Here is a 14,675-nt window from a genome sequence, read left to right on the forward strand (position 1 = left end):
GCAGGGGCAGGTGAGGCTGCAGCTCCTGCTCCAAAAGTGAAAACTCCTGCGCTGGTGGTGTTATTTGTGGCTGCAAACGCACTCGTGCCTCCAAACTGAAATCCTCCACCTGGTTTATATAAAAAAAAAACAGATAAAGGTTTAATACTCAACCTCAAATCTCAACAAATATAACATCTTATAGAAAAAACAAACAACACCTCCTCACCTGATGCAGAATTAACAGACGCTCCAAATACAGGAGTGGAGTTGGTCTGTTGTCCAAAAATGGGCGCAGCGTTGGGTTTGGCTCCAAAAGAGGGGGTTTGGGAAGCCGTGGCTGGAAAAGGGGACGTGAATGATGAACCAAATGTAGAGGTCTGGTTAGCACCGAAACCCCCAGAAGGAGCTGAACTGAACACAAACGGGGAGGAAGCTGCTGAAGGAGCTGTAAGAAAAAAAATAATAATTTGAAGATTAAACTAGCTTCAAAATTTAAAAATTAAAAGCAAACACAACTCATGACAGATGCTGACCTGATGACGAGGCAGCAGARGGCGCCGTTGCTCCGAAGTTAAAAGAGGGAGCAGCAGCGTTGGCAGCAGCGCCGAAGATGAAGGGCTGAGCCGGCGCCGAGGCTGAATTCAGAGGAGCGCTGGACGGAGCCGAGGCCTGGCCGTCCTGGTTCTGTCCGAACATGAAGGCTTTCGCAGGGGCGGCGTCACCGGTGGTCACGGAGGGCTGACCGAAGACGAACGTGCTGGGAGCCGCAGACGCAGCTGGGGCTGGTGTGGAGCTGCTACTGCTGATGCTGGCGGTGCCGAACAAACTGGGAGTAGTGGTGGATGAGGTGGTGGAGGTGGTGGTGTTGGCTGGATTGTTAACCATGAAGTTAAAGGYTGGCTTCGGAGCAGCAGCAGTAGAATCTGTTTAGGGAAAGACCACGTGGTTTTTAGTAACTTTTAAGCTCCCCCGCCCACAACAGATTACTGTTATTACAGTCAAAACATTTACAGAAGAACTACCTGCAGCAGTTTGTCCAAAAGTGAAGGCAGGCTTTTGGGTCTCTGAAGTGGATGCTTCAGGTTTCTCCACAGGCTTGCCAAAAGCAAAAGTTGGTGGAGGTTGTTCTGTTGGAGCACTGGGTTTCCCAAAAGAAAAGCCTCCTGTAGCAGCTGCAGAATCTCCATCCTTACCAGCAGCACCAAAGATGAAGCTTGATGTGGCTGAGGAGGAGGAGGAGGCTTCCTTCTTTTCCTCAGGGTTCCCAAAGGTAAATGTGGGAGCAGCTGGCTCCTTCCCTGCCGGTAAAGATCCAAACGTAGAGCTCGCTTTCGGAGCGCCGGACACCGAGCTCGGCTCACCCAGTCTCCCAAATACAGACCCTGTTTTGACGGTTGTGGTGGTGGTTGGGTTGGTGTTTGTTGATGTGATAAACGAAGCTTCTGCTTTGTCAGTTTTTTCTTGCGAGGAGAACAGAGGAGTACTAGAAACAGAAGAAGAAGAGGCTGTGGTGGGTTCTGGTGTCTTCTCCACAGGCTTTGACAGTCCAAAGGTGAAGCCACTTTTAGATGAATTGCTTTCTGTGCTAGATGACCCAGTCCCAAACGTTGCCCCACTGCTGACTCCAAATTTGAACCCAGAACCTGAAGCGGGCTGCGCCGACTTTTTATCTTCATCAGAAGCAGCTCCGAACTTAAAGCCCTCAGAGGAGCTGCCGAATTTATACCCTGATGAGGCAGCAGTGTCTTTAGAAGAGGATTCTGATGAAGAGCTTCCAAACTGGACTCCAAATTTAAATCCACCTGAAGAAGATGACGACGACTCTGTAGTCCCAAACTTGAAACCTGCAGACTCAGAAGTATTGTCCAATGTGCCAAACTTAAATCCTCCAGAGGCAAATGTTGATGCTCCAGTAGTCCCACCAGCAGAGGAGCCGAAAGAGCCAAAAGCTGAAAAGAAATAAAAGATTAGAAACATTAAAAACAGGACACAACAGAACAAGATTTTCATGTAGGTGTCAATATAATTCATATATAAAACATTTTGGATCCACACAAGTTTAAACCTCTCAAGATATCTCTATCTTTTTATTTTTTTACAAACAAATTACATTTGCATAATTTTTTTAAAGACAATTTTGTTAAAAATTGTAAATTTGTAACTAGATTCTACTACTAATTTATTTATCTTACCTTTGGGCTCCACTTTGGCTCCAGGTTTTGCAGCCTGACAGGCAACACACTGAGCATCAGCAGCCTTGTTTTGCACCAGACAGACATCGCACTCCCAGGACCCTTCTGGTTTCTTGAACTTGTCTCCCAGTTCAAACACTGGGGCACTGCTGGTCGAGGACGTGGTTTCTCCTCCTGAAGCTCCTGTTTAGTGGTTGGGAAGAAGAAGAAGAAAAGTCTTGTTTTACAAAAACTGTTTCCTTGTAAATTAGATGCTACAAAAGAGCAGAGAGGTACAAATAAGTCTTATTACCTGGTTTAGCAGCTGTGCAGGCCACACATTTAGTGTCCTCCGCCTTGTTTTGTACCATACATGTGTCACATTCCCATGCACCCTCAGGTTTTTTGAATTTATCTCCAAATCCACTGATGCCAGTGGAGACGGGGTCTGTGGGCGTGGATGCAGTCTGAACAGTTGAGAAGGCAGAGGGAAATGTAAGTGAGGGTTTGAGCCCCGTCCCAGGTTTGGCCGTTTCGCAGGCCACGCACTTCCCGGCATCAGGCTTGTTTGAAACCAGACACGTGTCACAGTCCCAGGTTCCTGCGGGTTTAGAAAATATCGGACCAAAACCTGTTGTGGAGGTGGAGGTGGTGCTCTCTGGCCCCACAGAGTTGGAGGGCGACGGTTTGTTCTCCACAGATTTAGGCGAGGGATTCGGTTTCGAAGCCCTGCAGCAGACGCACTTTGTGTCGGACTGCTTGTTCTGAACTAAGCACACGTCGCAGCTCCAACCCGGAGGAGCTTTAAACAAACTGCCGAACCCCGCTGATGAAGGGAGGGAGGAGGAGGAGCTTGTGCCGGTTAAGAGGGGGGCTGTGGACTGTGTGGATTTTTGTTGGGGAGGAACACTGGTGCCTGAGGAGCTCTGAGTACCAGGAGAGGCAAAACCTGGAGAGAATAAAGAATTAGGACAAACAACAACAACAACAACAACAACAACAAAAAAGACTCTAAATGAGATATAAAACTACCAGGAGATTTGAGAAGATCCAGCACACTGCCTTGCTTCAGGGTCTTGGCCGGTTTAAAAGGTCCTTCAAATTCTTCTGTGCTCTTAACTGGTTTCACTGTAAAACAAAAATGATTTTAAACACTCTCGGCTGAACAAGCCTGCAGAAAACAAATGAGAGTGAAGGAAACTGCTCTCACCTGCTGCTGTGGGTGTGGTTAGCTTTCCATTTGACATGGAAGGAGCCAGTTTTGCTACAGGTGCACTGAAAGTAAATCCAGTCTGCATTGAAACAGGAAAAAAAAACATTATTTCTCTCACCATAATATAATATATTTGTAACAAAAGTAAAATACTCACAGAAGGGGAATAGGAAGGCGGGCTGGCAGCGGTGTCTTTGACGATAGGAGAGGAAAATGTAAAAGGTACACAGGGTGGCGTTGAGGACTTTGGTGGATCCGTCTGGACAGAAAAGGAACAAAATCAAAATAATTTTATTAACTTTTTCAAGTGTTATTGAAGAAGGTCAATGTAGTTTTAAAACAAACCTTATTTATGACCGTTTCCTTTGCTGGAGTAACAGCTGGGATGGTGGGGGCGGAGCTAACGGAGGTGGTGGAAGGTAGCAATGTAGTGAAGCTGAACGTTGGTAAGGATGATGTGCTGATGGGGAGTGAAATGCTTGGGAGGACTGGTACCTCGACCACCTTAGGTTTAAAAAAGAAAGCATACGTTTCATATTTTATCATTACCTATAAACATAAATACTAAAAAAATTAATAAATCTCACCTCGTCATCTTCAGGGCGTTTAGAGGAAGGCCGTGCTGTGGTTCTGTCTCTTTTGATTTTGCCCCCGCCAGAGCTCATGCTGCTGGGTGCAGGGGTGCTGGACAGAGGGTAGGTGGGGTCACTACAAATCCTTGTGCTAAACAACAGGAAGAAAAGGTTTAGTTAGTAAAATGTTACAAAAACATACGTGCTTTGGTTTATCACCAAACTACGAATCAAGCAAAATAAGTTTATGTTATGATAAAGGAGTTAAATGTTTGACCATATTTAATGGAACAAATGTGTGGTTAATAATTAAGAGAAACAAAACTTACCTATGAGATGGACCTGGGSTTGCTTCAGGTAGTTGAGGTGATTGTCTTGACAGCTACCATAATAATAGAAACAATAAAGTCTCAGTATGTTTCCAGTAACCAACCATCATTATCAGTGTGAGCAATAATATCATCAGGGATTCTAATAAATTGTAACAACAAACTGTATGGATTTACAATCTTGTCTTTGTTTTCTTAGAATAAAGCAGCCCTACTGCATTCAACATAAAAAATATACATGATGTTATGTAGAACAATACGAGCTGTGAAGTACTGACCGTCTTCTCTTTTGCAGTCCTGTCCAGAGATCGGCCGAGTCCTCCAGGAGTCAAAGTCGGCCTAAAAGACACGGAGCGGCTTCCTGAAACAGAGGCTGCTTCTGGAATCACGAGTTTCTTCACAGGTGGGCTACTCGACTCCATCTGGATAAAAAACAAAACTGTGATTAGACAAATTTTTCCAGTCTTCAGATTTTTCTTTGCTACAACGCCGTTTAAATCCATTATCGATCCACACAAGGCATTACTTAAGGTGGAAAACAAGTTACCAGCTTGATCAGTAAATACATTTTATTGAGTGAATCAAAAATCAACACAGTAACTGCTGGGCTTTAAACGAGCCTCTGTTAAACCCATCACTAAACCACTGATTTATATTTTACAAAGCAATGTCACAGATGGAAATTCCAGACAGTTAAACAGCTGGCCAGATTTACACTATATAAAACAACTCTTCTGAGCCAAATACATTTGGCAGTGAGTCTGTTTCGCTCCCAAATGTGTAATTGTGAACAGGAATAAAAACACAGTACAGAACAGCTGGAGGGAAGCCTCTTAGAGACAACAGACAGCAGGACAGGAAATGACAAGACAAAATAAAACAAGTGTTTCTGGGTTTGAACAACCACACTGTTCAGTGTTTCCCCTAGGAAACTGGTCTTGGTGGGGTGGGGGGTGGTTACTTGTTTATAAAAACATAAATTTACGCGACTCACCTGCAATTATGGTAATAAATTTACACATACATGAATATTTAAYWGCCTAACTACATCCTAGTTAAGGACTCCTCATGATAATTATCAATAAAATTATTATTGATAATAAATGATCAGAACTGTGTGCAGCAGATGATCTGAGTCCAGAGTTSTCAGTTTGAAACCTTCTGGAGCTCTTCTGTGTGACTGCTTTTTATGACTTCTGTAACATGTTTTAAATAAAATATTATCAGTAAAAACTTCAAATCATGTCCTTTCTAATAATCATTAGAACTAGAAGAACTGTAACTTTGCAGAGTTTCCCCAAGGATTTTTTTTAACCGTGGTGGTGACCTCTCATGTGGGGGTTTGACAAAATCTGGTTGTCCTCAAAACATTTTGGTTGTCCAAAAAATATCTCAATAAAAATATAATATAATAAGTAGACTATATTGTTCTGTATACAAAGTGTAATATATACAAATGTTCTCAGTCAGCAGGTTGACAGTTTTAGGAGCTGCTTGAGGAGAACTTCCTCGTTCTCCTCCTCATCCTCTTCTTTGAAAAAGGGATCAAAAATCAACATCCAACATCCATAAGCTTTCTGCTTACAGATCAAACATTTTTATTTCAATAGTTGTAAACTGTGTACTTATTAAAAGTTACAGTTTAGTGTTCTTAGGACTGAAGACTTTCTGAGGAAAGAAGTTTTTAAACATCTTTTCTATAATTTTAGTGTTTTCAACTGAGGAGCTTTGATATATTTATTTTAAATAAATTATAGCAGAGGAAGTTCTCTGCACAGAAAAAAAATATTTTTACTGTTATTTTTAATCAAACTGACAAGTTTCTGCAGTAAAATTATTGTGTAATTTAAAGGCACAGAAACACCTGGTTAAATGTAGAAGATATGATTAACTACAAACATCTGAAGCTGACTCAGAGAACTCTSTGATTTTAGAAAAAATAAAAGTCAAATGTAGACATGTCTTTAAAATACCCTCCTCCTCCTCCTCACTCCGCGCAGCTGCGGTCAGCGCACCTCTTCTCCATCCGCGTGATTAATACTGATTTTTTTGCGCAAATTACAGATTTTTATGCTCATTATACACGTTAAACGTCTGAAGGGGTTGACGTGTGAACTCTTCAGTCCCGGGCCGGGCTGGTCGGAGCCGAGCTGCAGGTGGACATGTTCGCTGCACCTCGCTTTAAAAACAGTCAGCTGATCCGTCGYGGTTTTGTTGCGCTCGTGACATGAACACACAAGGGAAATGCTGCGAAGTGCTTTTAGAAATATAATAAATGTAAAATACGAAGTAATCCTCGGTGGAAAATARKCCAGGAAACGCGGGAGGTGTTCACCTGCAGCTGAGTGAAGCTGAACCCCCACCCACAGAGAAAGGAAAAAAGGCAGTAATTATTGATAAGGTAGTAAGCATGCTGTGGCTTCACCTGTCACATTTTCTTTTAAAGAAAGAAAAAGTAGCTTGCAAAGCTGTCGCATCGGTGCAACGTGATTAAAAGCAGAACTGCGCGTCTAGTCTTACACACGTCTTCCTATCTTTGTGGGGACCACACACAGCGCTCAGCCTCACTCTGCGCCATCTTTTCCCCCAAGTTTGGTGAGAGGTGGATATGGAGGGACGCAAAAAATTAGCTCTCGACTTGATCTGGCCTTATTTAAATAAAAATGACTACATGCCATGAAATTCTTGTGGGGGCTGTATAATGGTAGGGGAAACATTGCAGTTGTTCCCATCACTGAGCAGAGTCAACAGCAGGAACAACTGAACACAATTTTTAAACCACACAAAGACATAATTCAGTCAGACAGTTTTTATAAAAGTAAACGTTTTTATAAAAGTAAACAATTCTTAAAAAAAAAACCCTTTATAAATAAAGTCATCTGAAATGTGTGCTTACCCGTTTCTTTTTTGATGGTAGATCCGAAGCATCAAGATTTGTGCCATCTCGCACCTGTGAAGAGCGTTTAACGGAGATAAAGTTTACGGATAAACAACTACATATTCTGGGTTATAATTACTATTTACTTATATAAAGCCTCATGATAAACAGATGTTTATGACATGACTAATAAACTTAAGACTTACAGGTGAGAAGCTGGGTGAAGCTGCTGCTGGGATTCTCTTTGCATCCTGTTGACAAGAAAATGTTTTTTTAATGTATTACCTGGAATAAAACTTTGAACTAGGATAAAGTATGCATCTGTGTACTCACAGCTAGTGGGCTTGACATGCGCTCTAAGGACTGCAGGATGCGTCTGGCGGTGGCACTGGTCACACCACAGGGCTGAGCACCAGCAGGCTTGGCCTTGATCTGTCTTCTTACTGGAGCCTACACATCAGATGTGTTTTATTTAGTTTTAATATGGAAGTAAAAACACTTCAACATGACATCGCTGTCAGAAACCAAACAAAACCTTAGCAGCTAGAAGACTACATGAATATTTTACTGTGGTTTTCTGTAATCAAAGGTTGCTTCCTACATAAACCTAAATCAATCACCTGATAAGGTGTTCCAGGATGATTGCGGGAGCTCCTGACTGCAGACGCTCCACCATATGTGGTTTTCCCAGGATAGAAGGGTGAATCACCAAGCTGGCTTGAGTTCAGCATTGTGCTGTTCAATGTTGACTGAAAGAAAAGGTTAAATGAAATATACAACCATGATGCATTTTCTAGGTTTTGCATGGAATTAACACATCCAAACACTAAAATAAAACAAAACTTGTTACACAGAAAAAATAAAAGCAAGGTCCTCAAAATTAAACAGACAACTTTTCCTCCCAAATTTAAAATAAATGCATATTTTCCTTTAGAAGCCCAGTTAAATGTTGGAAACTGTAAAATGCCAGGACTGCATGATGGATTGGTTTGTATTAACATGCCAACAACTTGGCATCTTTATACCTAGACATGTACTTACATTGGAGGTGTTTCCAAAGACTGACAGGTTGAAAGAGGGCTTTTTCAAACTGGATTGAGACGGCTGCGGTCCAGAGTTTGTTCTGTCCATCTCTGGGGACCAAAGCTGAGGAAGTGATGCGGTTTTGGAAGTGGGGACATCTGAAAACGAGAAGACGTTGCAGCTATTTAAGTCGATTAAAAAAACAAGCCTTGTGATGAAGTCTCCTGGACATTATTGCACTCTAGTTTGTCTCACATACAAAACTGTGACTATAAAACTCAGCTCCTACCCTTGTCAGATGCACGGGACGAGAACCCACTGGTGGTGGAGACGTTATCGTCTTCGTGTTGTGAGAGGTTGTCCTTGATTTCCTTGACCAAAGAGAAGCCCGTGGAGAAGGGGCCGGGGGCTGAGGAGGTGGAGGGCTGGGAGAAGAGGTTGCTGGAGGCTCCCAGTGTTGGGGAGGAGGCATCCAGGGGGTTGAAGTGGAGGTGGGTGCGACTCAATGGAGGGCGAGAAAGCACGTAGTCCTGAAAGTTCAGGGACGCACGACTAGTTGAGGGTTCTGCGAAAACAGGTTGAGTACGGTTATTATTATAAAAACATGAAAAATAATGTTTAGACTCAAACCCCAGGAAATATAGAGATTTAAGCGACTGAACAGATGCCTGCCTGTGTTACTGGTGCTTGGCTCGGGGGAATCTCTTCCATCAAGGGGAGGAGGTCCCTCTTCATTGCCATTAGGAGGAGGAGGAGGCGGTGGCGGCAGAGGCTGGCAGTTATGATCTGTCCCTGGTCCTGCCTCTCCTTCTTCAGCAGCTTCTCCGTTTTTAAAGTATTTCTGCAGCCAGGAAGGAACGATGCTCTTCACCGTGTCCGTCACTCGACTGATGAGGCCTGACTGCTGCAGAGAGACACAAGAAACAAATTTAGTCAGAATAGTTAAGCCATAGTTTAGCTTCCGGCGCTTTTAATGTGCTGAAATTTGATGATGACATTACGGCAAAAATATTTCATGTTTTGTCATAGGTCCTGTGCTGTGGCTCTACTTGAAAGTCATCAAAATGAGRAAGTGTTTCTCGTCACACTCCCATGTTGGTATGTAGAGGAGAAGGGAAAAGTTTAATTAAAGGTCAGTAGAAGCTTGTTAATGCAAACTCTTCATGCAGATGACGTGTACCACACACACAAAAACGTTAAGTTCCAAATAACATGAGCCTCTTTTTCCTGCTTATCTATGATAAACACTTGTCAGCCACGTGGTGCTTACTCCTTTATGTGGAAACTGGATAACTATAATTCCAATATTTATGCTTTAAGTGTAGTAATCAGAGTAAAGTTAATTACTTCTAGTGATGCATCGCAATCTAAATTCCCCAAAAGCTCACAATACTTAAAGAATAACAAGTTTTCAGCTCAATGTTTTATTTTTTAATTTACTGGAAAAATCAACATTTTCAATAAAACACAAGACAGAGAGCAACAAAGTGGAATTTTGCTCCATCAGGAAAATTTCCTGTAACTCTCATAGATTCAAACATAAACATCTATACGCAGATATGATGGTTACACATTTCTGAACATAGCTCCAGATTTTACTTTGAAGGATAAACTAAGGAACCCTGAAAAAAATAAAATAAAACCTGTAACAGCCACCAGCAAAGAAGAGTCCTTTCCATAAAAGACACTCTGACCCCCAAAGCACTTGAYGTAAATAAAAGTATTTTATTCATTTAACGTAAAAGTCAAAGTAACAATATTTCTTTAACTCTGTTGTTTCAAAAAAAACGGGTCAACATTGAGGCAAGTGAGATTTAGACCTTATTTACACATGAACAATCTCTTGGAAAAACGTCAACTTTCCAATGTTGATTGTAAAAACGTTCACACAGTAAGGCTGTGGTCTCAACTCACAATTGTTGTTTAGAGGACACTGAAAGAAATGGGGGACAAAGGAAAACAAACAAGACAAGAGAGCTAAAGCTTTTAGAAGGAACAAAAACTACATGTTTAGACTCCTATATCGTTTTGAAATCTATCTAAATGCTTTAGCTAGTTTGTTTTCTGCTTTGGTTTGAAAAACTGTCAAGAAATTTTGGCACGCTCTATGTCTGTGGGGCTCTGGGATCTTTTTATGGCGTTACGGGTGGTCCAGTTTTTAATAACCTGTTTTGGAACCAGAGACRTTTTTCCAAGTAAAGTTGAAAAACTGCTGTAAAATGCCGACTACTGTGACTACATAGCTGTTTTCTAATAGAGGTTTTATTGGTGGATCAATTTGCCACTTCCTCCCTGCTCTTTAACACATTATACTGATGCACAAGAGAGGATATCAAGCTTGGGTTAAAAAGAGATGCACAGGGAAAAAGAGCAACTTTTTCAATATTTAATACAAGCTTACTCGAAATAAAAGGAGTATTTTGTTACTTTGACATGCACGTTAAATGAATAACAACTATCATTTGAAACAGTGAAACCTTCTCATTGTCATTTATGTTAATTGTTATCATTTTTTGTTACAGTAGGAAAAAATATGTTGAGTTGAATGTGCTCCAGCAGGTCCACACAGCAAAGCAACAATGCCACAGATGGAAGAAAACGCCTGCACATCGTCAACATTTGTGACTTACAGCAAAATGCAAACAAAGTTGGATACTTTGAGCAGAATTTCATCTTTGTCTCTCTATTAAAGTTTTAATATGATTAGGACTGTAATAAGATTCTTCCATGTTTAGGAATGACCTTTCAAGTGTATTGTCAATAAATACACATTAAGGCTACACAGGATGTGTGCTCCTACAATATTTTTGAATATAAATATAACAATACAAAGTACTGAACTTTTAATTTGATTAAATAAGCTAGTATTTCTATGATAAACTGTAACAATGACATTTATAAAGCACTACAACATACATGTCCAGGTTGATGTAAATAAGCTTGGGATGTTAAAAATACATAAATCCAAACATAGGACATCAATTTATAGTTCAAAACAAGTTTTGATGGTAAACTATTTGCATTATTATTATATTATGCACGCCACAGGCAGATAACGGGACTGACAGTTTGCTTTTCACTCCTTTTACACTTTTTGTACACCGCAAAAAGGCAAAATAACTATGTAAAATACAAAGTGAATTAGTGTTAACGTGACACTTTTTACTTTACAGACTTACAATTTTCCAGGAAATATTCCGTGCTGAAAACAGATCAAGTTTTATTATCCACTGTGGCCACTGTTAATATAATAAAATGTTTTTAAAACCAAAAATCTTAATATTAAAATTAAATTAAAATCCCACATAGGACCATGTGGATTCCCAATCAGCTCCCTGCGCAATCAACTGGCTGAGATTTGGCTAACATACGGCATGTATGACTATATACTGTTATCTACTGGGCTTTAAACTGCGCATTTATGAAAAAAATGTAAATTAGATGCATGAACATATAATAAAAAGTTAAACGATCTTTTCACTTGACTCTGCTACGTAGAAAAGCCGCAAAGACAACAATGCGTTGCTCGCCGATGCTAGTTAGTTAGCTCCAGTTAGCTGGAGAAAATCGACTTCCTTTGCCTGTCATTAACTTGGCTAATCACTTTGAACTTACAACCTGAGCCGCGGTTGGCCGTTTCAGGTGGACGTGCGCGCAGCTGCACTGAGACTAAATAAGTTATATAAACCTCACACTACCGTTAATTAAACTGTCAGGTTCATTTAATTCCGCTAACCTTAAAACAACTCGCTAGTTCGCTAGCGTTTCCTGAACATGCTAGCAGCGCGTGGAGGCCACGAGCGCTAATGGTAGGCCAGAAAATGTCTCCAACAAAACAATAACAAAAAACTAACAGAATGATGGCAACGCGACTCTCACGGTGTGCTCGGTTCGGGTCCTTAACATGCCAAGTTTCAATTGATTTACCTGTTTACTCTTGGCGTAAGGTTTAGAAGTAATGTGATATCTCCTGCTTCTAATTTTCCCTCCACCCGTGGCCKCCATGGCTCTTTCGTCTGAATGTCTATCGATGTTTCGGCGCCGGATAGCTGTCATCCTGGACAGCGGTCGTTCACAACGGAATTATGGGAAATGTAGTGCTTTAACTTAACAAAGAAGGCTTCGACAAATCATTTAGCATTCATAAACAGTCTTATTGTAAGGTATTAATTTAATAAAAAATACAATTAAAAACATGTTTAATTTATTTAAAAAATGTTAATGAAATTATTTTGACTTGCCAGGTCATGGTGGATGTTGATTTATAATTTTTTTGTGTATTTATGTAGATTATAAGACTACTTTTTTTTGTATTTATTCATGTTGCCAGTTGTTTTAGTCATATCTGATGAATGATGCTATACTAAAAAAATTGAAATTGATCTAAATCTGTTATTGCAAAGATATTTGTAATAAAAAGAGCTATAACACATTAAAAAAAAACTAATTTATTCCGTTTGGTTATTCATTTGTGCATAGAAAATCCAGCAAAAATACTTACATGAATCACAATCAGTAATGCTGCTGAGTGCATTAGCGTAACAATAAACACATTTTATACAAAAATAGGTTTTATATATTTAGAGCAGTTATAAAGAACTGGAATCAATCAGTAATATTAGTGCTAAACAAAACAACTAATGCACACGTGAAATATAAAGATAAAAAACAGGTCCTCGAGTTGAGTTAAAAACCACACACAGTAGTTTTATAAGAAAATTCAAAACTTTTGTTCTTTTTTTCCCAAAGAAGTGCTTATCCAGTGTCACTACATAGACATTCACAGTTATCTTACACACCTATCTAAATGACAATAATACAAAACAATAAACAACATTTTAACAACTGAATAAAACACATCTTAAAAAGTAGCCCTTTTCACAAGAAGAAAAAAAATCAGTAGATATTTAAATATGTAACTTTGACTCACAGAAAGAACTTCAGGACAGTCCTCAGGACAAGAACAAAATGTCATTTTCTACACAGTGTTGGACGAACAAGAAGCTGCTAAGTAACAGTCCAATAAAACCTGTTAATTTAACTATCCTGTGCCTTTTGTTGGTTCTAAAATAAATCCAGACATCAGTGTGCAATTTTGTCTAGTTTTAGTTCTTGTTGCGTTTTCTTCCTTTTTGCAAACTTTGCTGAAAGKTTTTTTTAGGTCACTGAATCACTGGCACAATTCCTACTGTTAAAAAGGTAACATCCGTTCATCTTCTTTAAATACTTWTTATTAGTGTTCTTCAAAGTCTCCTTCTCCCATGGCTGTTCACAAATCTGTTCCGAGCAGAGGCCTTCCTCCGTTTTCTACTTGGCAAACTTCCCAGAGAATCCGTCTGAGCTGAAGAAGAATCAACAACACCGCTGTCGTCACCATCGTCGCTTTGCAAAGCAATATTCTGYAAACAGAAACCAAACACACTTATTAAATGCATTTTTTATACAAAAAGCACAATTATAACAAGTAACTGCTGTTTTGTTTTTCACCTCTATTGGTCCTTTTTAAATCTGCAAGTGTGAAGGTTTAATAATAAATAAGTTACAGTAAATTAGACTTATCTGCCCAARTTTGAGGCTTTCTATCTTTTGTTATAGTGAGGGACACTTGATATTTGTCTTTTTATTCCTCTCATTACAAGCAAAATATCTGGTATGTAATAAAAGTGCTATTTGAATTTAAAAACAAGCAAATATATTGAAAAATATTAACTGTAATGTCATCACAGACGAGCCTGAAAACAGGATCTCACCTTCATTTTATGTTGTTCGTACCATACCATGCCATACAAACATAGGAGTGTGATGAGTGCCTGCACAAAAAAATACAAAAAAAAAAAACATTAATTTGAATAAAACAAATTCTCAGCATTTGCTTTTGCAAAAAATATAACCTAGGAATGCAAAAGCAGAACCTGAAAGTCCTGTATGACCTGTACAACCAAAAGGCGACAAAAGCCAAAAGTAGAGACATTAATATTATTTTGTGGGTTGTTTTTTTTTTTTTGGAGCGTTATTATAATTACACAACAAATATAGATTCAACAAGTGTGTGCACAAAAACAAAATATTTACACATCAACTAATAACTCTCTTTAAATCTTCCCCATTTTAGACATGACCTTCAAACATCACATTGGGCCTCATGCAAGACCATGTTTGTATTYTTATCCTAAATTTCTCTTACGTTTGTTCGTATGAAGGGTTCCTATGAACAAGTCACGTCAGATTCAACAAACTCTTCTACCTTAAGGAAAAAAGTCAGACCTGCTAAAACCAAGGAATGAAATGATGACTGCTGTTAATCCCGTGTCTCCTGTGGGTCGTTTACAGTCACAGAAATAAAAATCTAAATCATATTCATCTCTCTGTAGTCCTGCTCTAGTTTTTCTTTGGTCAAATATTTTTAATTTAAGTGTAAACAACTGTGTTACATAGTTTTCATTGAATCAGAAGAAGAGCAGCCCCACCCCACACACACACACACACACACACACACACACACACACG

General features: G+C 39.7%; 2 protein-coding genes across 2 annotated transcripts in view; both read right to left on the minus strand.

Moving 5' to 3' along the window:
* Positions 1-12,168, minus strand: part of nup153 (nucleoporin 153) — a gene marked incomplete at its 5' end in the record, with an annotated part of 14,283 nt that extends 2,115 nt beyond the window's left edge. The window contains 21 exon segments of the mRNA XM_014005825.1: positions 1-109; positions 209-427; positions 516-905; positions 1,005-1,931; positions 2,175-2,357; positions 2,467-3,102; positions 3,186-3,281; positions 3,364-3,445; positions 3,524-3,625; positions 3,712-3,870; positions 3,954-4,089; positions 4,268-4,320; positions 4,546-4,689; positions 7,164-7,217; positions 7,352-7,396; positions 7,479-7,595; positions 7,766-7,894; positions 8,187-8,326; positions 8,458-8,733; positions 8,841-9,072; positions 12,096-12,168. The exon segment at positions 1-109 is cut by the window's left edge and continues 81 nt beyond it. Coding sequence (XP_013861279.1) covers positions 1-109; positions 209-427; positions 516-905; positions 1,005-1,931; positions 2,175-2,357; positions 2,467-3,102; positions 3,186-3,281; positions 3,364-3,445; positions 3,524-3,625; positions 3,712-3,870; positions 3,954-4,089; positions 4,268-4,320; positions 4,546-4,689; positions 7,164-7,217; positions 7,352-7,396; positions 7,479-7,595; positions 7,766-7,894; positions 8,187-8,326; positions 8,458-8,733; positions 8,841-9,072; positions 12,096-12,168 — 4,302 coding nt within the window.
* A 427-nt stretch (positions 12,169-12,595) lies between these two features.
* The window catches only part of ptdss1b (phosphatidylserine synthase 1b), a gene marked incomplete at its 5' end in the record, with an annotated part of 3,948 nt that continues 1,868 nt past the window's right edge, over positions 12,596-14,675 (minus strand). The window contains 2 exon segments of the mRNA XM_014005828.1: positions 12,596-13,567; positions 13,919-13,978. Coding sequence (XP_013861282.1) covers positions 13,412-13,567; positions 13,919-13,978 — 216 coding nt within the window.

The sequence above is a fragment of the Austrofundulus limnaeus genome, unplaced genomic scaffold, assembly GCF_001266775.1.
Source record: "Austrofundulus limnaeus strain Quisiro unplaced genomic scaffold, Austrofundulus_limnaeus-1.0 Scaffold32, whole genome shotgun sequence".
NCBI classification, from domain to species: domain Eukaryota; kingdom Metazoa; phylum Chordata; class Actinopteri; order Cyprinodontiformes; family Rivulidae; genus Austrofundulus; species Austrofundulus limnaeus.